The 27,296-nt window shown below is 36.7% G+C and overlaps 1 protein-coding gene across 2 annotated transcripts; it reads right to left on the bottom strand.

Annotated features, from left to right (window-relative positions):
* On the bottom strand, window positions 1–26,652 carry LOC116029390 (glycine--tRNA ligase, chloroplastic/mitochondrial 2). 2 transcript variants are annotated; one of them, XM_031271371.1, is made up of 36 exons: window positions 26,355–26,652; window positions 25,659–25,709; window positions 25,047–25,114; window positions 24,578–24,659; window positions 24,384–24,447; window positions 24,150–24,205; window positions 23,797–23,874; window positions 23,523–23,597; window positions 23,372–23,442; window positions 22,483–22,599; window positions 22,028–22,129; window positions 21,650–21,776; window positions 11,028–11,111; window positions 10,693–10,779; window positions 10,177–10,278; window positions 9,666–9,729; window positions 9,054–9,109; window positions 8,347–8,418; window positions 7,922–8,004; window positions 7,472–7,520; window positions 7,041–7,103; window positions 6,848–6,937; window positions 6,678–6,764; window positions 6,259–6,330; window positions 6,101–6,159; window positions 5,808–5,901; window positions 4,854–5,072; window positions 4,079–4,173; window positions 3,243–3,333; window positions 3,069–3,173; window positions 2,267–2,305; window positions 2,019–2,108; window positions 1,795–1,896; window positions 1,066–1,147; window positions 793–878; window positions 1–401 (listed from the first exon to the last, which is right to left on the bottom strand). In XM_031271371.1, exons 1-36 carry the CDS (start codon window positions 26,595–26,597, stop codon window positions 303–305), a joined length of 3,204 nt encoding a protein of 1,067 aa, XP_031127231.1. In that variant the 5' UTR covers window positions 26,598–26,652; the 3' UTR covers window positions 1–302. The 2 variants fall into 2 exon arrangements, with proteins under 2 accessions (XP_031127231.1, XP_031127232.1); XM_031271372.1 differs by lacking the exons at window positions 24,384–24,447; window positions 24,578–24,659; window positions 25,047–25,114; window positions 25,659–25,709; window positions 26,355–26,652 and having other exon boundaries at window positions 23,797–23,877; window positions 24,150–24,203.
* Window positions 26,653–27,296: the final 644 nt, after the last annotated feature.

The raw sequence follows: 27,296 nt of genomic DNA, 5'->3' as shown, positions 1-27,296 counted from the left end.
TCAAGCGAAACAAAAGTTGAAGGCTTTGCAAACTTGTATATGATATGATGAGTATTCAAATGTCAGTCCCCCTCTGTGCCTCTAACAAATTTTGAAGTCTTTGCAAACAAAATTGATGATACAAGTATACAACTGCTCATTTTCTCTTCTTAGGGACTGACAAAATGTTCATAAAAATCGTTTTGAACAAATCATTGTTTTAAACAAATCACGTAAAAACAATGCTTATCGACAAAGAGAGGGAAAACAAACATACTAACTTAATGTAGCTTTTCGGGCGCAACTCTAACATAACCCCGCATTCAGAATCCTGGCAAGACCGAGAGGTCTGCGATTCCAACTGGGAGGTCCGCAATTTTCTTGAGCAGGGCAAGCCTGTTGTTTCGGATTCTTTCATCGTCCTGCAATATGCATATTCAACACTAGTACATCTAACACCAATAGAATCGGTTTTTAAGATGCATCAAGGCATGATCTAGGGAAAAAAGGCCCACATATATTGGAGACTTCAAGGTAAAAACATTGATCATTATGTTCTTATTTAGAGGCATTAAGGATTGAACTTAGAGACTTTTTATCGCAAACTTCAACATGGTATTAGACCATAAAAAAGTTCTTTAAGTTTAAAGCACACGTACTACCCATCATTAAAATATTTTCACGTGTTTAACCCATGAAAAAATCTTCGGTTAACATGTAAGGAACAGGATGAGGATAAATAAGAATATAAAATAATGCGTATAAGATAAAATAAAGAAGCAAAAAGTAAACAATAAATAAATAAATACTTACCACCATTACAAACACGTGATTGAAGAAATTCTCGAGTGGATCTACAAGTTCAAGAGATGCTTTGACAAAATCATCCACTTCCATTTCTGCACAAAGAACAAATATAAACATGTAAACTCGACCACTAGCACAGTAGCACATGTTGCAAAAAATGAACATGCTACTAACTAATATGGTGATAACGTCAAAAGATCATTATGGTGTAAGCTCGTGCACCAATAGTGAAAAGCAGATGCATTAAACTAAAATGTTAGCTAGTATCTTGTAGGATACCGGGATGAATTTTGCTTCTTAATGATACAAAAGTGCTCCAAAGAGCACGCTCCTCGTTTGCTTCAAAAGCTGTTTCGTCCACCTAGAAATAGATTGAGCACCAAAACACGATGAGAATGGAACATAGCAGCAAAAACCATACAATATCCAAGTATGCACAGCGAAATAAATTTACTAGTGCAGTTTTTATCAAGTCAGTACTTAGAGAGAATGTACCCATCCCTCTTGTAGGAAAAAAAAAAAAAAAACTATAAAAAACTATAAAAAAAAAAAAAAGAAGAACTAAAAGGGAGAAGGGGAGGAGGGGGGGGAGAGAATCACTTAAATTCTATGAGCACTCACCGTCCTTAACTAACTGTCATTCAATTGGGCTATAATGCACATGGGCCAAACCACACTAGACTGAATCCAATCAATTAGGCGATTAGCTAGTTTAACCCATGACCTTATAAACTATATGCTCTCTCTTATTTTTTCAATGTGGGACTCTTAACACAGGTCTAAGTGGAAAGAAAGAGAAGAAAAGTTCACACGCTGGTAAAAGGAAGACACGTGAAATAACATTGATGAAATGTTTACATGCCAAGGAATTATTTAGCATTGAAGAGCTCTTCAGGAGAATCCAATATCTCGAGAGAAATACACTAAAGAAGTCACCTTTGAAAAGTGGAAATGCAATAAAAATCATATTCGTTGAGCAAATAAACAAGGTCTAGGTATGAAAAGCACCTCCACATCAGCATTCATATCCTTTCCACGTACGATCCTTGTTGGACGAGAATACGCTTCCACAACCTTAGGCAGAAGGTCACCCTTTGACAAGGATTCCATCTGCGGTTCATTTCAAACAAGAGTAAATAAGTACAAAAACAAACGGATATGGAATTCACAAAATCAATTTCCATGGAAGGCAGAATGATATCTGTACTATTATGTATACAAATGCTACTTACTTTAAGAGCCGACTTGGTTGCCAAACGAGGCCAATTTGCACGCTCCACAAGAACAGATCGAACTACTTCAGGGCCTATACCTTTATCCATCTGCAATTAAATATAGATCATATGTCTGAAACCTAGGGCATCCCGAGATGCTTGCACTATGATTATATAAATCGCAACAATTGCAGCAATGCCCACTATTAATCAAATACATTCAGCACAATCAATTAATAGTAGTATCCGGTGAATGACCCACATACCAGGAATTGTTCTAGCCTTCGGGTCACAAATTGATGTACCTATACAAGGAGCAAAATCATAAACTTTATAACTAAGTTGTGCATAGTCATGGTTGAAAAAATCTCTAAGCAGCAATTAAACAGCACCCGTGTATTTTTTTTATTTTATTTTTTATTTTAAAAAAAATTTGTTTAAATTTTTTTAATTTTTAAAGACTAATAATTATAAACTATTTAATACTTTAATAGTTAATACTAAAATATTAAATATTAACCTAAAAAACATCTAGAGTTTGAACGATTTAGGATTATTTCGCTCAAAACAATGTCGTTTTGAGTGAAATAACCCATTTAAAAAAGAACAATAGCTAATCGGCCAACTAGGCAGCCTAGTCGACCTAGGAAGTCAACGCCTAAGCGGTCTAGGCAACGCTTTGGCGGGCCGCCTAGACCATCAATTATGATGATACGCTAGGCGGTCGGCTGGCTCCTAGGCGGGATTTTTGCAACACTGTGCATAGTTAAAGGGACAATACATACATAAGCGCAAAACAGGGGCACAACAGACTGGGAAATAGGTGAAAATAGATTATTCAAACCATTTAAAAGATCCCAACAAAACATGTTCTGCTGTAGAATGAGGCACAAGGGAATAAACTTGTATTTTTCTTAAGTTTAAAAAATGCAGTCGAGGATTTGGAATCGGAGTATATAAAATGTCATGCTTACTCAACATATGGCCACAATAAGTTGAATTAGAGCTCAAGTATTCTCTTTCTGAATCTGAAAACTCCATAGATAAATATAACGCAAAAATTCTTACATCATCAATTGTCTTGGTATCTACTTTTATGGGCTGAACAGCAGCAGCAAGTAGCAAAGCTCGTCTTAAATCCACATTTTTGTTGGTCTCAACCAGAAGTTGCACCTACAGCAGACAAAATATTATTGACAAATTTCCAAAAGTGACCAATGCGTTTCAAATTACAAGACATACAAGACCATAAGCAATCCTCCGCAGTCCAAATGGATCGTTAGTGGAGCTTGGTTGACAACCAGCAGCAAACAAGCCAACAAGGCTATCCAACCTGCAGTTAGGCTTTATATGAGAAAAAAATTGAACTCGTACATAACGAACAACAGAAGAGCAGAAAAGTAATTACCATACATTGACATGCACTTTCATGAGGATGACTTTTAACAACTTCCTAGCTTATTCATGCAAGATAATATAACTAGTTTCACCAAGAGTTACTCCAAGCAGCCAATTTTGGCTTATTTGACCATTATTAGTTGTTTGACTTAGTTAAAAAATCAATATAAGTGTTTGGTTAATCAATTTTTTGTAACTCCAAAATGATAAAATTCAAAAAGTTGCTCCAAGCAACTTTTTCAATTAGTTTTTTGAGAAAAGAAATTATATCAAACAGCTATCAGCTAACAGCTAATTTACCAAACACTTTTCTACAATCAGCTAATGTTATCAAGTAATCGCACCCTCTAACCCAATTAGCTAACAACCTAACAGCTATCAACTAACAGCCATTTTACCAAACAGGGCTCCCATTGATAGATACAACAATCATTAGCATATGAATTGGGTCATTGTAAACAGATCTTGATTGCATGGCATGTAATATGGGTTAACAAGCAGCTAATTCTATATGCATTAGAGGAAAAAGGAAAAAAATAGTACAGTTTAAGTGAAGAAGGCACAAGTAGACAAATCTTTTTGCTCAAGTAAACAAGCCAAATTCTATGTATTGAATGAAAGAAGTAAAAGGAAATGGATGTCAAAATCATTACTGAAATGCTTGCTGTATGTGGCCTCACCTGTCAGCAATTGCTAATACTGTCCCAGCATCACTTTTTGGGGCTACATCCCCTGAAAATCGTGGAAGTGAGATCTCTAATAATGCCTCTGCAACCTGTAAAGACATGAAAATAATATTGGAAGCCCTGGTTAAATGAAAATGAAAAGCACATGGGAATTAGGTTTCTGAGTCTAGAACCATGGTTCCTATCAAAAAATAAACTTTCCAGCTCCAGAATTTTCAATTGCATCACACCTTCCGTGCAAGATGTGCATACTATGAGGCAATTGCATTTATGAAGATTTTTACAACCTTGATAAACATTAGTTTCAAAAGCAATAAACATTAAAGTGACAAGCATTATTCACTGTGAAAGAATAAAGGTTTATTGTATTTGTGTGTATTGTACTATAAAGAGATCCTATATATTTATACAAATATTAAGATAATCTCATTCCTACTCTGAATAGGTCTAGAGTTTCCATTATTCAACATTCACAATTGTGATGAACAGTTTTGTTAGGCGTTACAAAGCATTGTGCACTGAGGTCCATAAATTGCCTACAAGGCAGATTTGCAACTATGAAACAGTGTCCAATGGGTAAACCCTTCATCAGGTAAGGAAATATAAAAACTCTGAGAATAAACACGACAGTAGCAACAGAAGTTGGTTCCAAAACAGAGAAAAATAACAAAACAAAAACAAACAAACAAACAAACAAACAAACAAACAAACAAACAAAATCACAACACTAATTAGAAACTTTAAAAAAAAATAAAAAAAATCCACTTACCTGCTCTGAATAGCCATCTTTCAGAGCATAGTGGCGTGCCATTATCCCAGAGAGGGAAGTAAACTCAGTAACAACTGCTGTAGCAAGATCTGACATGGCCAGTGATGCTGCCTCTTGGATAATTTTGAGTGTTTCTTCAATTACACCCAGAGACGAGCTAACTTCACTAACCATGTGTTGGACCCGAGTCATCTTATCCAGCATTGTTCCCAGCTTCTCCTGTTTTCACAAAATCAAAATGTTATCCAAGCTCATGATATTAGAGGGTGGAAAAATTGAACATATATTAATAATTCATTGTCAATATGACAAAAACAAGTTAAATACATTTCAATTGGAAATGCACATGTTACGTGACAAGTTCCCAGCAAGATGATTATGTTTAGTAGTTGCAGAATTTTCCAATTTCCTGGGAAAATGGAAAACAGAACATTGTGCTCAAATGTGATTATTTCAAAATTAGAAAAAGGAAAACACCTTTCCCAGTTTTCCACCTTTACACTCCAAGATGGAAAACTCTTTTTCCTTGTTTTCCAAACGGAAAACATAACTCTACAGTTCTTTTTACTGTTTTGCTTAAAATTTAAAAAAAAAAAAAACAAAAAAAAAAAAAAACAAAAAAAAAAAAAAAAAAAAAAAAAAAAAAAAAAAAAAAAAAAAAAAAAAAAAAAAAAAACAAAAAAAAAAAAAAACAAAAACAAAAAGAAAACAAAAACAAAAACAAAAAAAACAAAAAACCAAAAAAAAATGCAGATGAACATGTTTTTTTATTTTCTATTGGAAAATGAAAACTAGAAAATTTGTGGAAAATGGAAATTAGAGAATGGAATTTAGTTCCTGGAGTTAAAAGGCAATAACATCATATTTACATACCTCTATAGGTAAATGCTTTTACCATAAAACTTTATTTATATAGTTCTTAAACGCATGAAAAGTCAAAAACACAATACTTACATGGAAAAGAATCCCTTTCAGTTGAGTTCGAAATTCAGAAAACCTTTTACTTCTGTCCAATTCATAGAAAAACTTTGCATCTTCAAATCGAGCTCTGGACATATGCAAAAAAATTTAGACCAAAAAAAGGAATCATAAAGAGTACGAAATTTCAAACTAAACAGTCATAGTGCAAAATACAGTTCATATTTTCCAATAATTATTTTCCAAGTCGAATATAGCAAATATGCATGTAGATGCAAAGCCTTTGCAAGATAACTCAAAGCAAAAGGGTAAGAAAGAAAAGGAATAACCTTAGTACAGCTTCATTTCCTTTCCTCACCACCGTTTCATTAATTCCTCCATTTGCAACCTTAAAATAATAACAACAATAATGGCTACCTAAAATCACAACCAGTATCCTTCAAGATTAATTGGTCAGAATCAAGAGTGGACAGAAATAATGTCTTACAGAAATGAAGTAAGGCAACAGATCCCCATTCTCATTAGTCACTGCAAAGTATTTCTGGTGCTTCTGCATGACCTGTATTAGTGATGGATGTTCAGTCATTACTATACACCAAAGATGTCATACAGTAAAGAGAGTTAGACAATAATTGCTTAGTTCCATGGAAAGAGATGAAGTGAGATGTACACTTTCAAATTAGCAAGTTCTATGCAATTCCATGGCAACCAATAGACTGAAAAATCCACTCAGAATGCAAAGAAAAGTTTCAAGTTATAAATGCAAACACTGTGATGAGAAAAGATGAATGGTTTCTTTTACAACACCAAACAAATCATCATAAAGCAAATTCATTTTTTTGTAAAAGTTGGTCACCTTACAAGACAAAATGAAGAAATAAGTTCTTGGATTGAATGAAAATTTACCATTATCAATAGTTCTTTAGGTAGCTCTAAGAAGGAGTCCTTAAATTTGCCAAGTACTGGCACAGGTGCCTCAACAAGATTTACAACCTAATCAGAGAGGAAGATGCTTTTTATAATCCTGACTGAAGATTGAAACAAATGAAATGAAGATTGAAGGACACATAAATTACCTCTTCAAGCAAATCATTCTGCATAATAGTACAACCACTTACACTCCTTGCAAGAGCATTAGACTGCTCCAGTATTGTCTTCTTGCGATGCTGCAAAATGGTACAGTGAGTACCACATTTCCACATTGTTCCAGTTTTTCGTCCACATGATGCAAAATTACTTGGTAAAAAGTCCATTACAAATTTATATTACCTCAACATCAACAAATATTCCAGCAGATTGCATCACACCACCATAAGATTCTGCATCTACTACCTGTAATATGTTTTAAAAACATAAATCCTATGTATTATTTTGGGGAAATTAAAAATAAAAAATAAAACAAATTGCAACCTTAGTATAACAAATAATTCTAGATAGCACCATAAACATAGAAATTACATGTTTTTTTAATAACAGAAGAGATAACTACATTTAGTGTATTCAGGAAGCCAAAAATGTACTTGTGCATGTGCGAGAGAGAAGAGAAGAAAATAATTCTCACAACGATAAGTCCTCATATTAAGGCAGTTTATGCATGTATTGTATCTATGTCTAACTAGAAGATGATAAGATGGTGAAAAATAATATCTATGAAAAACTTTAATGGTATAAATGATAATATCTGTAATTTTTTACCATACCTCTACAGTAGCTGATGCAGTATTACGCAGACCATGAGACACATTTCCACTATGACAAATAAAAGAAAAGGTAAAGAAATTAACACACAGTAAAAAAGCACCAGAACCACAGTGCTGTCTTAATTTGCATGTAGTAGAACACCAACAAGGTTTCCTACAGCTTTTGCCAACATAGAAAACTAGGAGTGTAGCTTTGTATGATAACTAGAGATATGAAGCAAATTAGCTCTTGTGAAATAGATAGATTAACAAAATTCCCATCAGTCTCTTTCACTGAAAATTCTTCTGAATCAATTTCCTATGTTTTAAAATCAATTAGAATTATGGCGTTATTAAGATCCAAACGAAGCACGGCACAATAATGAAATCATATTCAACCTAGATGAAGCATGCATGAATACCTATAGCCAGCATTCACCAAAAATGTAGAAGAGTATTCGTTTTACTTGCCTCACAACGCCAGCAAACGTAAAGGGAACTAGAACACCTCCATGAAGGGCCAAAATCCAACGAACAGGTCTGCTGAAGAGAACCTATAGAACAGAAATTTGGAAAAATTCAGAAAGTGAAGTTTTGTGTAAGAAATGGGCCAAACTGATTCAAGTCAACAATTTAAAAGTGGCTGTGAAAAAGACCAACTAATAGATAAATAAAAAAAATAAAAAATAAAATAAAATAAAAAAATAAAAACTGTTAGTGTCAGGCATGAAAATTTATTTAAAAAGAAAAAAGAAAGCCAAAGTAAAATCTCTTGATATTGTTTGGAGGTTCACCCAACCCCACCACTATTTTAAAAGAAAAGTTTCAGTACAAAGACAATTCTGAGAAACAGAAAACTGAGTACAAGAAGTCTATGCAAGCATGGTGGTTCGTACATCAGAGTTCCAACGCATCGATTTGGGAAATGATATCTTGGCTATTGCCCCAGGTAGCTCTTCAGATAAAACCTGTTCAAAATAACATAAAGCATTAAAGTGTCAATTGGAGACAAGAAGAAATAAAAATAAATATTTACACATATATAAGGGTAGATCTATTTGATTCTTAGTGTCCCCACTCAACATTGAAAAATTAAATTTTGTTGTTGAAAAATTTTTGTACCCCACAAATTATACTAGTATAGTAATCTGTCCCACTCAACCTTAAATAATTAGCATTATATTATGTAGAGGATATATATTGGTTTCAGTTGCAAAAATATTGACGTGTTTAAGCAAAATTTTCCAGTATACTTCACAGTTGTAGTGTCAAAATTAAAATGAGAAACTTGAAATAAAAAGCATACTACAGTTGGATCAGTAGAAAGAACATGTTTTGCTACAAAGATTACAAGTGAAGATCAGTTGTACAATCCCACACGTCTGTAGAACTATTTAAAGTGTTATGATCAATTTAAGGTATTAGGAGACAGTGGAAAATAGACATTCATACAACATATTTTTAAATGAATTAATGAACCTTAGCAAAAACTTTGATGTGCACAATTTAACACATGCTTGGGGCCTTGGGCCCAGGATTGTCATTAAGAGGGATCCTTTTCTCCACTATAACATTCACAAAAGGAACTAATAGTAGAATGTACCTCTAGAGCAAGCCGTGCAGGCTCCACTATACGAACATAGACATACTCTGTTTTACCTGCAATGATGGGAAAAAATGAATTAAGCCACCTCATCAAGGTGGAGTAAAAATAAGTACTGAGGACAGAGTAAACACTGCAGAAGACCTACCAACTTAGAGAAATGGACATGGAAATGGAAAATCCATTGTAACATTTATAACTCCAATAGTAAGATAATTTAATGATATGCCAATATTAGCAAATATGTCAGATACAGCAGATAAATGTAAATGAATAATAAACATTCTATGCATCTTGATTTCCTAGTACAAACTAGGGGTGTGCATGATTGAGAGGAAGATAATAGAGGAGCACAAACACTCTCTTTCCTCCTATAAAACAACAAGGGAGAAATTTGTTGACAGGGAGAAAATCATGTTCTTAGCTTTTTCAGTCCCTACTTTGCATATCCCCAATACAGCCACAGAAACACATCCTAGACATCATAAATGACTTGCATTTCGTATTCATGTAACATCTACATGGTAATTTTTTTATCACTAAAAGATGAAAAGAAAATTAAATTTAAAAGAAGGGAGACAGGGAAAAAATGTATGAATCTGCTAAATATACCTTCAGCTCGTTTGTACATAGAGTGTATGGGGACATTATTCTTGCGGCAAAAACCTTCTGCAGCCTATCAAGAACCTTAACGTTAACAAACATTACAATTAAGATAAGTACTGAGCCAAATTCATTCATTTAACAAATCCATTTAGAGACCAAAATTAAATCCTTTGCAACTTGAAAAGCACAGTACATTGACAGTAAAAAGCAGGGAACAAATATATATTGGTGTTAAAATCGGTAAATACACTTCATCGTAAGTACATGCATCAACAGAAACCAGTTAGCCGTGTAATAATGGGAATTGGCTAAATGCAAAACACAGAGATATGATAGTCTAGGAGAGGCAGCCTTTACAATCATGCTCAGTAAAATAAACCCACCGTTCATATTATGGATGTCAAATTCCCACATCCCATAGGCAAATAAATTAAAGTGGACAGCAAGTAAACCATCCCAGTTTCACCAAGAGAAACCAAGCATAAAAACTAGGTAACAAACTTTAGAGCGGCTTCACCTTTGTAGGATTTCCCTGGTTATCAAATGCTTTGGAAACTGGAGGCCCTCGGACCTCAATCTCAACCTCCTCCTGCTTAGAACTTAAGTTTTGAACATGAACCTATAAAGGGCAACACATCAATTTCAATCTAAAACAGTCTCCATGAGCATAGTACATGAAAAGAAAAACACTCATTTTAGAGTGGATGAACAGGTGTGGAATCCTAAGAGTGATACATAATTGTCATTCTTTAATATCTTTCATTTTATACTTACAAGTCTGAAAAGTATTGTTCATGAAGTGTTTGTACTCTTGATGTTGGGGCAACTTTTTAGCCCCACAAGTCTCTAAGTTGAAATTTAGGATAGATAACAACAAAACACACATTTCAACTTTATGTGAATGCCAATTGTCCCAATTTTGGCATGAATTTGAGAATATTCCTTTTTGTTTTTTTTTTAAATAAAATATTTTTTTTTCCCGAGTATAGATAAAGAAAGTGAGAATACTGTATAACCACCAAGGGGGATATACCACAAGTCTACGTGGTGTGCCATATGTTTGGACTTCTCCATGAGCCAATCTATGTTTGTCTAGTAACTGAAAAATTAGATCTTTGAGCTGCAATGACAACCACATAGCATAAGTATAATCTTAAAAAGTAGCCATACAGACAAAAGAAGAGAGAAATAAGAAATGAAATGAAATGTTAGAAAACAAAAGTTCATATAATACAGTAATCCATAGTCTGATGCCTCTGACACAAAAGAAAGTTGAAGAAACAGCAAGAAAAGATATAGAAAGGGAACAGGCTAGAGAAATTATGCTTGCATATGGAAAGAATCCACTACAAAAGGAATGATATATACTTGCTTGCATGCATTCACTACATCAATAGGAGGCAACTCTTCCGTCCCAATCTCAAGAACAAAGAGACGTTTCTCTTCAGGCACCTACATGACACCAAAAGAACAAAAACATAACAGAAGTTGAAAGTCCAGTTTAGATGAAATCCATAAGCCACACAAGTAAAATAAGTTGATCTACATCAACTACCTAGTTCCTACAAGTAGACTGGATAACAAAGACATTTTATAAAGTGAGCCAATATGTGCATAAAAAGGAATAACTACCATATCACTATTTTTTACACAGTTTTTGTGAGCATTATATTTTTCCCAGGAGCCAGTTTTGTTATCATGGTGAACCATGTATATATCCCGACTTAAATGAGTTCTTAATCACTAAAAGTCAAAGATTGTCATATAAAAGAAGATAAAAGGGTTGAAGATGTACTCCTTTAGCAATCTTATGTTATTTTTTAGTTGAAAGTATTGTATGGTATATCAACAAAATATACAGCCATAGATCACTCAAAGGATAGACTTGCATTTCAAATTCAAATTTGTTTTAAAGGAATAAGTCTTTTTACAGGCAATAGTTCATGCTAATATCCCTAAAAAATGATGAGCTTTGGCTCTAACTTTATTCTATTCCATGTACCTGATGAGATCTCCTCAGTGTATAATTCATTGTATTATATTTTAGATAAGACTTCATGATTCTTACATATCTTATCAAGGTCCCAAATAATGAAGAAATCCTTCTTGTATTATTTTCCTTTTTTAAGAAATTCACTTCTTTTCTAACAAACTGGTACCTCCTCTCTCGTTTGTCTCTCTCATTCCAGTACTCCTAATACTTGGATACTGGATTCAGGTGCCTCAGATCATATTTCTGGTAATGTCTCGCTTATGTCTAATTTTTCTCATTCTAAAACTTTACCCATGATTACTTTAGCAAATGGTCACCAAACTCCAGCTATTGGTGTTGGCCAGGCTTCACCCATTCCCTCTTTCCCTTTAGAGTCTGTGTTATATGTGCCCAATAGTCCTTTCAACCTTATTTCTGTGAGTAAAATCACCCGTACCCATAACTGCTCTATAACCTTTTGTGCTGATTCGGTTATTGTGCAGGATCGCAGTACGGGGAAGGTGATTGGCACAGGGCTCGAGTCACAGGGTCTTTACTACATGAGAGGGGGTGTTGCTGCCAGTGCATCCACAGATCCACCTTTGCTTATCCATAGTCGTCTTGGTCATCCTAGCCCATCCAAACTTCAACGGATGGTTCCGGGTATCTCTGTTGAGTCTTTAGATTGCGAGTCGTGTCATCTTGGAAAGCAATCCCGTAAGTCTTTTCCAAGAAGAGTCAATAATCGGGCTGTGTCCATCTTTGATTTAGTGCATACAGATATTTGGGGTCCTTATCGAGTCAATTCTACCTTAGGTTTCCATTATTTTGTAACCTTTATTGATGATTATTCATGTTGTACTTGGGTTTTTCTAATGAAAAATCGTTCTGAGTTGTTTAAAATCTTTCAGAATTTCTGCAATGAAATACAAACCCAATTTGGTACTCCCATCCGTGTTTTACGTAGTGACAATGCCAAAGAGTATTTATCTGCTCCTTTCCAAACCTTTATGCAATCTCGGGGTATGTTACACCAAAAGTCCTGTGCTTACACACCTCAGCAAAACGGGGTTGCTGAGAGAAAAAATAGGCATCTGGTAGAAATTGCTCGAACTATGATATTGCATTATCATGTTCCCTCTCATTTTTGGGCTGATGCTATCCTTACTGCATGTTATTTGATCAATCGCATGCCATCCTCTGTTTTAAACAACCTTACCCCATACTCTATTGTATATCCTTCTGTTAATCTTTTCCCTCTTCCTCCTCGGGTTTTTGGGTGTGTTTGTTTTGTCCATAACATTACACCAGGGCGGTCAAAGATGGATCCTAAAGCCGTTAAGTGTGTGTTTTTGGGCTATTCCAGGCTACAAAAGGGTTATAGGTGTTATTCTCCGTCACTCAACAAGCACTTTGTGTCTGCTGATGTCACCTTCATTGAGTCATCCCCTTTCTTCCAGCCTTCTCCAAAAGACACCGGTCGAGAAGTCCTTCATATTCCTTACCTTGGTCCTCCACCTGATTCTCCAGCTGCCCAATGTCCTCCACCTGATCCTCCAGCTGCTCCTAACCCCCCCACTTCAGGTTTATCATCGCCGTCCTCGCAATACACCTGCTGAGACTCCTGTTGACTCACCCAAACAATCTGATCCTCCTGCTGCGGTTCTACCAATTCCACTGGAATCTGTCACTGATCCCACTGAGGCACCTACTGATCTTCGTAGAGGTACACATTCTACTCGTAATCCCCATACCATATATACCTTCTTGAGCTATCATCGTGTGTCTTCCCCATACTATGCCTTCCTGTCTCATCTGTCTTCTGTGCCTATACCCAAGACTACTAGTGAGGCTCTCTCAGATCCAGGTTGGTGCCAAGCCATGTTGACAGAAATGGAGGCTCTTCAATCCAGTGGCACTTGGGAGTTGGTACCTCTCCCTGATGGTAAGACTGTTGTTGGATGTCGATGGATTTATACTGTGAAGGTGGGCCCTGATGGTAAGATTGATCGCCTTAAAGCAAGGCTGGTGGCTAAAGGCTACACCCAGATCTTTGGTTTGGATTATACTGATACTTTTTCTCCTGTAGCTAAGATTGCATCAGTCCGCTTGTTATTGTCTTTGGCTGCCATTAATCATTGGGACCTACACCAGTTGGATATCAAGAATGCTTTCCTCCATAGCGATCTTAAAGAGGAAGTTTATATGGAGCAACCACCTGGGTTTGTTGCTCAGGGGGAGTCTTCTGGCTTGGTTTGTAAGCTTCGTCGCTCTTTGTAATCTCCACGAGCTTGGTTTGGGAGATTTAGCTCAGTGGTGTGTGAGTTTGGTATGGTTCGAAGTGAAGTTGATCATTCTGTGTTCTATCGCCATTCTAGTGGGAAATGCATATATCTTGTTGTGTATGTAGATGACATTGTTATTACAGAAAGTGATCAATGTTATAAGGTATGTTCATCACATATGGTATCCTATATATTAGGAAAGTTGGAAACTAGGGTTTTGAGGTTACCATACAGAATGTCCTCCAAAGTCATATATATAGGATGGTGTACTCTCCTCAAAACTGTGTGAGACATAGTGCTGCCAGTCAAGGTATTCTCCTAAAAACCTTTGAACAATTTGATTTCGGTCAGCCAGCTTACCCGTGCTTTAAACTGTTCTGTTACGTTCTTCCCTGATCATTGTCTGTTTCAGGATCTTATGACGAAGAGGGTTATTGGTGAGGGGCGTGAGTCTGGGGGTCTTTACATTCTTGACACCAAGAAGTCAAAGTTGGTTGCTTGTTCGGGTGCTGTCACTCCGGTAGATGCTCATTGTCGTTTGGGGCATCCTTCCCTCCCGTTGTTGAAGAAATTGTGTCCACAGTTTCATAGTTTACCGTTTTTACATTGTGAGTCGTGTGAGTTTTCTAAGCACCGTCGTGTGCATTTGAGTCCTAGAGTTAGCATACGTGTGTCTACTTTGTTTGAGTTAGTACATTCAGATGTTTGGGGTCCGTGTTCTGTGACTTCTAAACTTGGCTATAAGTATTTTGTTACCTTTGTTGATGATTTCTCTCGAATGACATGGTTATATTTAATGAAATCTCGTTCTGAATTGTTTGATGTGTTTCGTGGATTCTGTGCTGAAATTAAAACTCAATTTGGTGTTCATGTCAAAATATTACGCAGTGACAATGCTAAAGAGTATTTCTCGTACCCCTTTTCCTCTTATATGCATGGCATGGGTATGTTGCATCAATCTTCTTGTGTTGACACACCTTCCCAAAATGGGGTAGCTGAGCGCAAGAATCGGCATTTGCTTGAAACTGCAAGGGCCTTATTGTTTCAAAGGGGGGTTCCTAAGCAGTTTTGGGCTGATGCCGTTTCCACTGCCTGTTTCTTAATCAATCGCATGCCCTCTGTGGTTTTGGATGGGAAAACTCCGTATAATATTCTATGTCCATCACAACCTTTGTTTCATCTTGACCCCCGTATATATGGTTGTGTATGTTTTGTTCGAGATGTCCGTCCTAACCTCACCAAGCTTGATCCAAAGCCTTTGAAGTGTGTGTTTCTTGGTTATTCTCGTGTGCAAAAGGGGTACAGGTGTTACTCTCCAGAGCTTGGCAGGTACCTTGTTTCTATTGATGTCACTTTTCACGAGGATGTTCCTTTCTTTCCTTCTTTTCCGGATGCCATTGGTCAGGGGGAGGATGAGGGGGATGACATTCCGGATGCCATTGGTCAGGGGGAGGATGAGGGGGATGACATCTTGATGTATACAGTCACGGGGGAGGATGAGGGGGATGACATCTTGATGTATACAGTCACGAGGGAGGATGAGGGGGATGACATCTTGATGTATACAGTCACGACATCTGTCCCTATGCCTGTTCCTACTCCTCCAGTTTTACAAGTCTATTCTCGTCGGCCTCGGCCTGCTGCTCCCGTTCCTGCTTTGCCTCAAGCTCCTCTTCCTGCCTCGATACCTACTCCGATCCCTGAAACCACCTCTAAGTCAGTTGATCTACCTACTCCGATCCCTGAAACCACCTCTAAGTCAGTTGATCCAGTGTTGAATGATACCCTTACCACCTCTAAGTCAGTTGATCCAGTGTTGAATGATACCCTTCCTATTGCTGTTCGAAAAGGTAAACGCAGTTGCACTTATCCTATATCCTCTGTTCGAAAAGGTAAACGCAGTTGCACTTATCCTATATCCTCTTTTGCATCATATGCTCGCAGTTGCACTTATCCTATATCCTCTTTTGCATCATATGCTCAGCTGTCCACTTATCCTATATCCTCTTTTGCATCATATGCTCAGCTGTCCTCTGTCTCCTGTTCTTTTGTTGCTTCCCTTGATTCCGTGTCCATTCCTAAAACTATTAAGGAAGCCTTGTCTCATCCTGGGTGGCGAACTGCTATGATTGAAGAGATGAATGCTTTGGATCACAATGATACTTGAGAGTTGGTTGCCATGCCTGCAGGTAAGAGGCCTATTGGTTGTAAGTGGGTGTTTACTGTCAAGGTAAATTCTGATGGGTCTGTTGCTAGATTGAAAGCCCGTCTTGTGGCTAAAGGATATGCCCAAACCTATGGGGTTGATTATTCTGACACTTTTTCTCCTGTGGCTAAGCTTTTACTTCTGTCAGGTTACTCATTTCAATGGCAGCCATTAAAGATTGGCCACTACATCAGCTTGATATCAAGAATGCCTTTTTGCATGGGGATCTTCATGAAGAAGTGTACATGGAGCAACCTCCTGGGTTTGTTGCTCAGGGGGAGTCTGGGAAAGTATGCCGACTTCGAAGATCATTGTATGGACTGAAACAAAGCCCGCGAGCATGGTTTGGAAAGTTTAGTCAAGCAGTGGAGAGCTTTGGGATGATGAAAAGTAAATCGGATCACTCAATGTTCTACAAGTGGTCCAATACAGGCATAATTTGGTTAGTGGTCTATGTGGATGACATTGTCATTACAGGGAGTGACACTGAAGGAATTTCATCTCTTAAGTCATTCCTTCATAGTCAATTTCAGACAAAGGATTTGGGACCACTAAAGTACTTCCTGGGTATTGAAGTCATGAGGAATAAAACAGGTATATTACTGTCTCAACGAAAATATGTACTTGACTTACTGTCTGAAACAGGAAAACTAGGGTCTAAACCATGCAATACTCCTATGATACCAAACATGCAATTGTCAAAGGAGGGGGAGTTGTTTGAAGATCCTGAGAGGTATAGGAGATTAGTTGGGAAGTTGAACTACTTGACAGTAACTCGTCCAGATATTGCATATCCAGTGAGTGTTTTGAGCCAATATATGGCATCTCCAACTGTTGAGCATTGGGCAGCTGTAGAACACATCTTGAGTTATTTGAAGGGAGCTCCAGGACATGGAATTTTGTATAAAAATCATGGGCACACTAAGATCGAGTGTTTTACTGATGCTGATTAGGCAGGATCCAAAGAGGATCGTAGATCAACAACTGGATATTGTGATTTCTTTGGAGGTAATTTGGTTTCGTGGAAAAGTAAGAAACAAAATGTGGTTTCTCGTTCGAGTGCAGAGTCTGAATATAGGGCAATGGCACAATCAACATGTGAAGTGATGTGGATAAACAACCTTCTGAGTGAGGCTGGTTTTAAAGCTCCAATCCCTACAAAAGTATGGTGTGATAACCAAGCTGCTCTGCATATTGCATCAAACCCAGTGTTTCATGAACGAACGAAGCATATAGAGATTGACTGTCATTTTGTTCGTGAGAAGATACAACAAGGGTTAATTTCCACTGGATTTGTAAAGACTGGAGAACAACTCGGGGATTTATTCACGAAGGCCCTAACTGGGACACGAGTTAGTTATCTGTGTAACAAGTTGGGCATGATTAATATCTTTGCTCCAACTTGAGGGGGAGTGTTATAAGGTATGTTCATCACATATGGTATCCTATATATTAGGAAAGTTGGAAACTAGGGTTTTGAGGTTACCATACAGAATGTCCTCCAAAGTCATATATATAGGATGGTGTACTCTCCTCAAAACTGTGTGAGACATAGAGCTGCCAGTCAAGGTATTCTCCTAAAAACCTTTGAACAATCAAGAAGGCATATCCAAGCTGAAAGAGTATCTCTTCAGTCGATTCCAAACTAAGGATTTGGGCAAGCTGAAATATTTTCTTGGTATTGAAGTAGCTCAGTCTCACAGTGATATAGTTATCTCTCAAAGGAAGTATGCTTTGGATATTCTAGAAGAAACTGGTTTATTGGATTGTAGACCTGTGGATAATCCAATGGATCCAAATGTTAAACTTCTACCAGGACAGGGGGAGCCATTGTCTAACCGAGAGAGATACAGGAGACTAATCGGGAAATTGAATTATCTCACAATCACTCGACCAGATATTTCCTTTGCAGTCAGTGTATTAAGCCAGTTCCTTGAAAGTCCTTGTGATACTCATTGGGATGCTGCTGTTCGGGTTCTGAGGTACATCAAAAGAGCCCCAGGACAAGGTTTACTGTATGAAGATAGAGGACATGCTCAAGTTGTGGGATATTCTGATGCAAATTGGGTTGGTTGTCCTTTTGACAGACGATCTACCTCAGGTTACTGTGTACTCATTGGTGGTAATCTTATATCTTGGAAGAGTAAGAAACAAGATGTTGTTGCTAGATCCAGTGCTGAAGCTGAATACCGTGCTATGGCTCTTGTCACGTGTGAGTTGATATGGCTGAAGCATTTACTTCAAGAGTTACAGTGTGGTCAAGTAGCTCAAATGACATTAATAGGTGACAACCAAGCAGCTCTTCATATTGCCTTAAATCCTGTCTTTCATGAGAGGACCAAACATATTGAAGTTGACTGCCACTTTATCAGGGAGAAAATTGTGTCTGGGAGTATCAAGACTAGCTTTGTCAACTCTGCAGATCAGTTGGCTGATATCTTAACAAAGTCTCTTAGGGCTCCTAGAGTTGGGCATATTTGTAACAAGCTTGGAGCATATGATCTATACTCTCCAGCTTGAGGGGGAGTGTTAAACCCTAAAGCCCGTTTATAGATAAGCCCATTAGGGTTTCCTCTATTTTGTATAAGTAGTGGTAGTCTGTACAGTTCTACATTATTGAGATATATACGAATACACATTATTCTCTCAAGAGGAAGATGTGGTAGTGGCTTCTCGAGAGGCTTTAAATCGGAGGTACTCTTCATAGTCATTTGGGGCAGAACTACTGTGAGCCTGAGTCTCTGAACCAGTGGTCTGCACCATATTGACAGAACGTGAGGGCTTGCCATGCAGCTTCCAGCAGCGATCCTTGGTGTGCCCCACCTTGTTACAGTACTCGCATCTACGGACACCACGACGACCACCATTGTTACTGGTATGTCCAGACAGCTCCTCTGCTGTTCGAGAGACTAAAACAGAAGAATCTCCAATGGGCTCAACAGGAGGAGCAGATGCAACTCGGAGTAGTCTAGCAGCAGTCTCATTCAATGTGGGTACAGTAGGGCTAGCCAAAATCTGATCACGAACATGTGCAAGGTCAGGACTAAAGCCAACCAGAGCAAACACCATAAAGAACTTGTCATACTGCTTAATGTGCTCATCAGCACCCGTCTTATGTGACATGAGATTATGGAACTCCTGTTGTATAGCTTCAATCATGCCTAAGTATTCAGACATATTCGAATCAGCAGTTCCACGATGATTAAGGACATTTGCGAATTTCGTGACTAGTGAATAGAGACCCTGAACATCGTTGGTGTATAAACTCTTCGCTTTATTCCACACCTCATAACATGTCTCATAAGTCTTATAAATGTTATGAAGCTTAGGGTCAATTGACTGCCATAACATGTTTATTAATAAGGCATCGACCTTCTCCCACTTATCCTTCTTTTCTTTAACATCTACACCCTTCATATCTAAATGTGCAGACACTCCTTGCCCTTTGAACCACAATTTAACAGATGCAGCCCACGATGCATAGTTCTCACCCCCCAACTAACTTATCAACCGTAATAATAGGGTAGGAAGTAAAGGAATGTGTAGATGATGCCATAATAGGTAAAACAAACAAGGGAATACACTGTTTTGAAGTACTGGTCAGTTTGCCGGAAAATTCGACGGCGGACGGCGGCGACCGGCGACTGCAGCGGAAACGACCGGTACTGGCAGGTTCGTCTCTTCAAGGCGAGTCCGATGGTGGCGACGGCGACTCGATCGGACACTGGAGGAAGGAAATCTGGCCAAAAAACCCTTGACCTTCCCGGCGGCGCGTACGGCGGCGGATGGCGACCGGACTGCAGCCCTTGGCTCGCGACGAGGTTCCAAGATGGCCTGTGGTGTTAGTTTGGACGAAAAACCACAGGGCAATCGTGGGAACAAAGGCAGTCGCACGGCAGAACTCCGGTGGCAGTAGCGGGAAAAGGGAATAGGGTTTTAGGGTTTAGGCTCTGATACCATGTATAACTTGAGAGAATAATGTGTATTCGTATATCAATAATGTAGAACTGTACAGACTACCACTACTTATACAAAATAGAGGAAACCCTAATGGGCTTATCTATAAACGGGCTTTAGGGTTTAACAAAATCTAATAAGAGTCAATATCATTAAGTCATAAATAGAATAAAAATTGTGTTCATGTAATAGGTTTCATTCATGGCTTATACCTTGTGCTTTCTTTTGTTAAAAAACAAAGGGTTATGTCAGTCTATGGGGTTTTGTTTGTTTATGAATAGGTGCTTAAATTAGCAGTTATGTGTCTGTATATATATATGTACTATGTTTCTTCATTAGAAACATATAATTATAGAAATATATTGTAACCTTTCAGTATTATTATATACATTTTCTCATTCCTTGATTCTTCATCTTTGATTCTGCCTAACTGGAGGGTGGTTGTTATTCTCCACCCGCCAGGCCTTTGGATCTTTCAAAATTCAACATCTTTATTATAGTCTTATAAATACTTTACAATTTTACCTTACTCCTTATGGTTTTTCCTTCAAACTGTTAAATCTAATTGTTGTAATAAAGGGAATAAAAATTGTGTTGGTGTAATAGGTTGAATTGATGACTTATACCTTGTGTTTTCTTTCTTGTAATCTTACAAATACTTTTCAATTTTACTGTACTATTTTCAGTTTTGCCTCCATGCTGTTAAACTAACCAAACGTGTGGCACATAGTTCAATCCTAAGGGTTTGTTACAAGCCTTTTCTTTCATGTCTTTTTTCCATATATAAATTCTTTGCTTATTCGCATTTTATTCATTTTATTATTCCCATTTCCTTGTTGTAGTTGCTTCTTTGATAAAAATAATTCTTTAATAATTTATTTTTTCTAAGTGTATAATTTTGGATTGTGTTGGCATATATAAAACTTCTTATCTCAAATCTTACAAAGGTTAACGTCAATTTCATGTTTTTCTTTTATTCCTTTGGGTGTTAACAAAATGGAGTAATTTATTCCGTGGCTACATGTAATTGCTTGATAATGTAAATTATTGAATGTTGGGTGTGCCTAATGAGGACTTCAACTACTTAATATATACTATAATATTTTGTTGGAATAAAATATAATGAATCTCTATGAAGCCATTAATATATACTAGTCCAATATTTATTTGATCATGTAATTTTACTATCCTTATTTTCATTGGGATGTTTTTTTAATCACGCAATGCACATCATTTGACTAGCCTTTTTTATAAGTGGCAACAATCTAACAAGTGAGAGGTAACAAAGCAGATGAGCTTCCTTCTATTTTAACTAAAGAAAACATGACTGTTCTCATCTCACTGCAACTGTTCCTTTACTCTCATGGACAAATGGTTTTCTTATTTTTCATTTTCTGTCACTATTTTTGGTGGGCTGCCATCACTTAAAAGATTATGTATCTTAAATTTGTTAAGACTGCAATAAATATAGATCTATGAAATATGACAGATCATCCTTATTGGGAAACACCAGGTTAGCCAGGAAAATAGCATAAAAAGAAAAGACAACACAAAGAAGTCGAAAGCAAACCTGTCCTGCTGCGGCTTTCAGGTCTTCCCTTGGAATAACAAGACGGTCTGGCTGAGATATCACCCCAAGTGGGTAGTCAAGAGTCTCCCTTGTCTTTAACCAAAGTTGTGCACAGTTACGAGCTAAACTGGAGAGGAAAAGACAATGTGCACATAAAGGTAAAAAGTTGTAAATAAATTATTATGATGATTTTCAACTTATGATCCTTTTTATCCCCCCCACCCCCTTCCCCTCCAGCTCAGTAGCTCACCATAAAGATTATGAGAATATTTATTATTTACATCAAGAAATACAAGGACAATATGAGAATAGTAGAATATAAAATTTCTACAAGCAAATTCATTTTAAGTATCAGAAAAGCTCCACCAATATTCTTACCTGCGCATCCGACCAAAATAGCGAGCACGTTCTGTTACCCCAACAAACCCTCTAGAGTCTAATACATTAAAAGCATGGGATGTCTTCAAAACCTGATCATACCTAGCAAAGACAGTAGAGATAAATGTTATCCAAATAGATATTTTATAAATATTTTGTGGTCCGCAGTACTGTATGCCCTCACCCCTTAAAAGAAGAAAAACATTAACAGGGGGTAACCCAACCAAGATGGCAAGAGATCCACGCTTGTAACCACAAGGTCACGAGTTTGAATCCTTGCCCCCTTGGTTTGAGCCGGTCAGCTTTGGGTAACCCATAACCTAGGCTGGTTTACTTCCGTGTGGTCCTTTGCCGGCTAGGGTCACAAGGAGGGGTTTACTCACACTCAAAAGGGTTGTGAGATTTCCCTCGTTATCAAAAAAAAAAAAAAAAACATTAACAGTGTAAACACATACGCAGGTATCGGAAGGCCTAAATCAAGCAAACGTCGAGCTTCTGCTTCAAACAAATCAAAATGCTTTTGAATATGATCGACAGTAGCATGTTCCAGATAATATGCACTCATTTCCTTCCTGAATTCAAAGAAAGAGAAGCGCAAGAAACAGTTATCTTAGAATGTATCACATAAACAAGCTATTCAAGATATAAAGCTATTAGAACAAATAAGTAATCAATTTTTTCTTTGGGAGTTGCAAACTTATGCATGGTGCATGGAAAGAGGAGCATAAGCTTCCACTAACCACCTCCATTTTATTTTCAATTATAATTATAATATAATAAATGGGAAATATTTAATGATTCAATGTTCTGTTATATAGCAAACTACAAATACTTATTTGTCCTCAATTTGCTATAAAATATGTTTCTGACACTTTAGGGGGCTGTTCAAAACCAAGCTAGGAAATAGGAATACTTCATACATCTACTATAAATCAAACAAAAATGAAAATCATGTTATGGAACAGATGAATTAGTCTGATGGAATCCAATGGTGTTGTTAATATTAGCCAATAAGGGTCAGTGGGAGATGGAGGGATTAAAGATATTATCTACCATCTTTATGAGCTAGACTACGCCACAAGAGTAGAACATTTTATTTCACATAGAAGCAAAACAATAGTAGATTTATCTCCATGATAATTATTTGGCTTCAGAATGAGCACATACAGTGCTCTTGAAGAAACACAGAGTCTAGACAGCAATGTGATAAAGTGCAATCCACTTTTGAAACAATTAAGACACAATAGGGAAAATAATGTGTCAATCTGTATCACCAACAGAAATTAGTTTTCAATTTGGGCACAGTAGACACCATAAAATAAGCAAAGCAAGCAGACTATTTACTCATTTTCCAGGAAAAGTTCTCCATATGTTATCCCATTGGCATATTGAATATTTTTGAAATGATCAACTCCCTGCAATAGATCCGGACAATTTAGGTAAAATGCCATTAAGAGAACCCAAACTGAGGAAAGAATAGAAACAATTAGCAAACCTGAAGTGACATAAGGATACGCTCAAGGCCATAAGTGATCTCAACAGATATTGGCATCAACTGGATACTTCCAGCCTGGAATTTATAGGTAAATAATCAGAAAATTAATTAGCTATATTTAACCCTTATGCTGCAAGAGACTTCTGAAAACATAGGAAACAAGTTATCTGAAAACATGTAGGAACTATCTTGCAAAGCAAAGTGTTGATCAAAAACTCCTAACTAGTGAATATAATACCCAGCCATCTATTCAAAGTAGAACAAATAGACGTACCTGTTGGAAGTAAGTGAATTGAGTAATTTCCATCCCGTCCATCCAGACTTCCCAACCCAAACCCCAAGCACCAAGCACCTACTAGTAGACCAAGTCACATAGGAGACAACCATGCATTATAGTTAACAGGCTGTGCTATACAGACAAACCAATAGCATTCTAACAATTCATACATCACCAACAAAAATTGATGAATCTGAAGTAAGAACAAGGCTGCAGGTTGTAAAGCATATACAAAAACAAAACCTGGATGCACTTTTACTTCCATAAAAAAAATGATGAAATTTACTTATACATTCCCATTCATGCACGCATATGTCACCACACATGGATGAAGGAAAATATTATCTTACTGGGCTTTCCCAGTTGTCCTCAACAAAGCGAATGTCATGCTCATTAACATCAATTCCTGGTAATAGAACATTGCAAGAAATTAAAGCTATGCCGGTGAGTAGAATACAATGTCAAAAACAAAGGTTAAATTTCAAATGTTAAACATATGACTTCCAACAAAAACTCCAAAAAAAACAAAAAATTAAAACTTTAAAAACCAATAACATCAACATGGTAATAGGTGGCATCATAACCTAGGGCTGACAAACTCCGGATGAAAAGATCCTGTGAATTCCCAGGGTCAGGCTTCAATATAACCTAGTTGGAATTCAAACGAGGTATAAAACAAAGGGTTAGAAATAATACACTGAAATCCTTAATGAGCTTAGATGCTGCAACCAACCGGTGACAGTTACAACATATATACTCAATAAACTCTCGTAATAACCTGAAATTGAGTATGCCGTTGAAGCCTATTAGGATTTTCACCATAACGGCTATCATCTGGTCGAATACTAGGTTCCACATAGCTGTCATCAGAAACAACTGGATTACTACCTCATATTGTGCCAAAGGACTAGAAGCAACCATGGTTGTTAATTTGATATAGATTCAAACCCCTCATAACACAGTCCAAAAGGTTTTGTATCATATTGTCTGATTGGCCTAGTAGTGGAAATATAAACTTAGTTGAATAATCAATAATGTATAAAAAATGACTCTTTCCTAAGAAAAAGAAACTATCATTTAAATTTCGAGGATTTTAAGATTGGGTGGCAGTTCAAAATACACTGCTTGTCAAGTCTTTTGACATGAACAACACAATTGTATCTTCCATCTTTCTGCAAGTCATGACTAGCACAATAATATCATCAGCAACTTTAAGAATGAGTTTAGACATATTCCTGTAAACTTACGCAACATTCCATGGCTCTGGACCTAGTACTCTTAAAAATGTCAGTGGATTCATTGTCCCTGCTCCAACCTATTTAACCAATTAGAATCCTCACAAGTCAGAACAGTTATCAGTAAGAAGCTAACCATTTTGACCTTGAAAAGCACATCTTTTACAATTCTAAGTTAGATATAAGTGGGAAAGGGGAAATATCAGAATAACAGTGAACTTTACAGTACAGATACTAATTTACTGATTTATGTAAAAATAAAAAATATAAATAAATAAATAAACCCTGAATGAATGAATAATTGGGTAAATGATGATTTTTTTTTAAACAGGGTGAATGATGATTTAATGACTCTACAAGTACTAATTAAGATTCTGTGGGTGATGATGTTCAATCAAGAGAGGTGGAAGAGAATGAAAGATAAAAGTGCTATTTGAGAATCTAAGTGAAAATGTGAAGCCTGAACGTTAAGGATCCCATTATACCATCCTCATAAGAAGTGCTTCAGACAGAAAATGATGCTTGTGCATGTAATGATTCTAGCTTTATCCTTAACAATGGTTGCACAGAGAAGAATAAACTCATAGGGAATAAAGGAAGCAACTATTGTAAACCTGTGATTACCTCAGTATTGCTGCACTGCATCACAGCGCATCCTACAGAAGCCCAATACTCCTAGAAATAGAAATGCATATATATAAAACTGTTAGGAAAGATAATAGATACCTGAACTCTAAGATATCACGAAACAAAAATGAAAAAGCAGTTTCCTGAAAGGATTACAAATAGTAGAACACAATGACAGTACCAGTTGTCCTTTTACTTAACTTATTTCAGTCATGAACCTAATGAAAAATAAAGGTTCAATCTTGCATAATGTGAAGCCTTAATATATCAATTCAACTAAAGAACTACATATTTTAGATATCATTTGAAGCTTTTAATGTCGTAATAATACAGTATACTGGTCCAACAGTAATTATATACATCACAACCACTTGAATTACTTCTTTATTAGCCCTCTCCAGAAAAATCTTTCACCTTTGCATGCAGTTACTAAAATTTACAACCACAATTTTCAATTATAACAAATGAAGCTCATAACATCTTGGTAGACATTGTTTTTCCGTATATTATTATTACAGTATAATCTTCCCACACTTTGCTTTCTTGATTTCCGTTCCCATTTCAATTCCAAACGGACATATAAATTTGCTAGAAAAGCAAATAATTACCTCCCCCTTCCCTTCCCCCAACCACACCATCATTAAAAATCCAATTAAAAAATAAATAGAGGAGAATAAGAGCGGCATTTTGAACCTGGAGGCGCTGGATGGCTTGTTGGAAAGTGGGAGCTGAGGACTTCTTTTGATTCTCAGAATCGTGGCCCGCGGAGCAGTTGTGGGAGACTGAATGAGTGTTCACGGCGGAGATGGCGGTCCGGGATAAAAAACGCCGGCGAAGGAGGACAGGGGCGGGAGGCCTGGCCGTGAGGAGGAAAGAGAAACGAGTATTATGAGACTTGAGAATTGAAGTCACCAAGGGAAATGCAAGACCCGCCATGGAGATGAGATGAAGCAAGCCAAGAAAAACGTTAGCTTAAACTGTGTTAGGGGGTTTTATCTTTTTTCGTTCCCGGCGATAGGAAAGAAAAGGCTCAAATTTTAATCCTCAATTGCAACTAATACACCGAGTCACCGAGACCGAATACAGTAAACTTTTTTTTTGTGTAAGGAAATAACAATTTGCAATAGGGTATTACATTTACTATTTACATATTAATTAATTAATTTACATTTTTTTGAAAACAATTAATTTACATTTATTACTATATGCTAGTAGCCACACGCACATTACGGGAATAATCTTTAGTGTTTCAAAATTTATCAAAATATCATTCGGTATCATGGCGTATATCAATACAAGATTATCAAATTTTTAATAAAAGTAAATATTTCAATAATACATAACAGGGCCGTTCCAATAAAAATTGGGGTCTGTGCAAATCTTAAATTGGGCCCCTTTTTCAAGTAATTAGTATATATAAATAATAGTTGTTCAACAAATTGTGTCAAAAATTTAAAATATAAATATTGTATAAAAATAGATCTAAATTTCATTTAAATAGTGACATGCGCCGTGCACATATATTTAGACACAAAATTATCTAACAAACTTTTGATATCCACTTCTTTCAAAATCTCATTTTCAATAGAGATTAAAGCTAATCATTGAGTCAATAAAAGCGAATCATTTTGTTTA

This window comes from Ipomoea triloba, chromosome 9, assembly GCF_003576645.1.
Source record: "Ipomoea triloba cultivar NCNSP0323 chromosome 9, ASM357664v1".
Lineage (NCBI taxonomy): Eukaryota > Viridiplantae > Streptophyta > Magnoliopsida > Solanales > Convolvulaceae > Ipomoea > Ipomoea triloba.
This window is presented reverse-complemented; position numbering and strand designations above follow the sequence as displayed.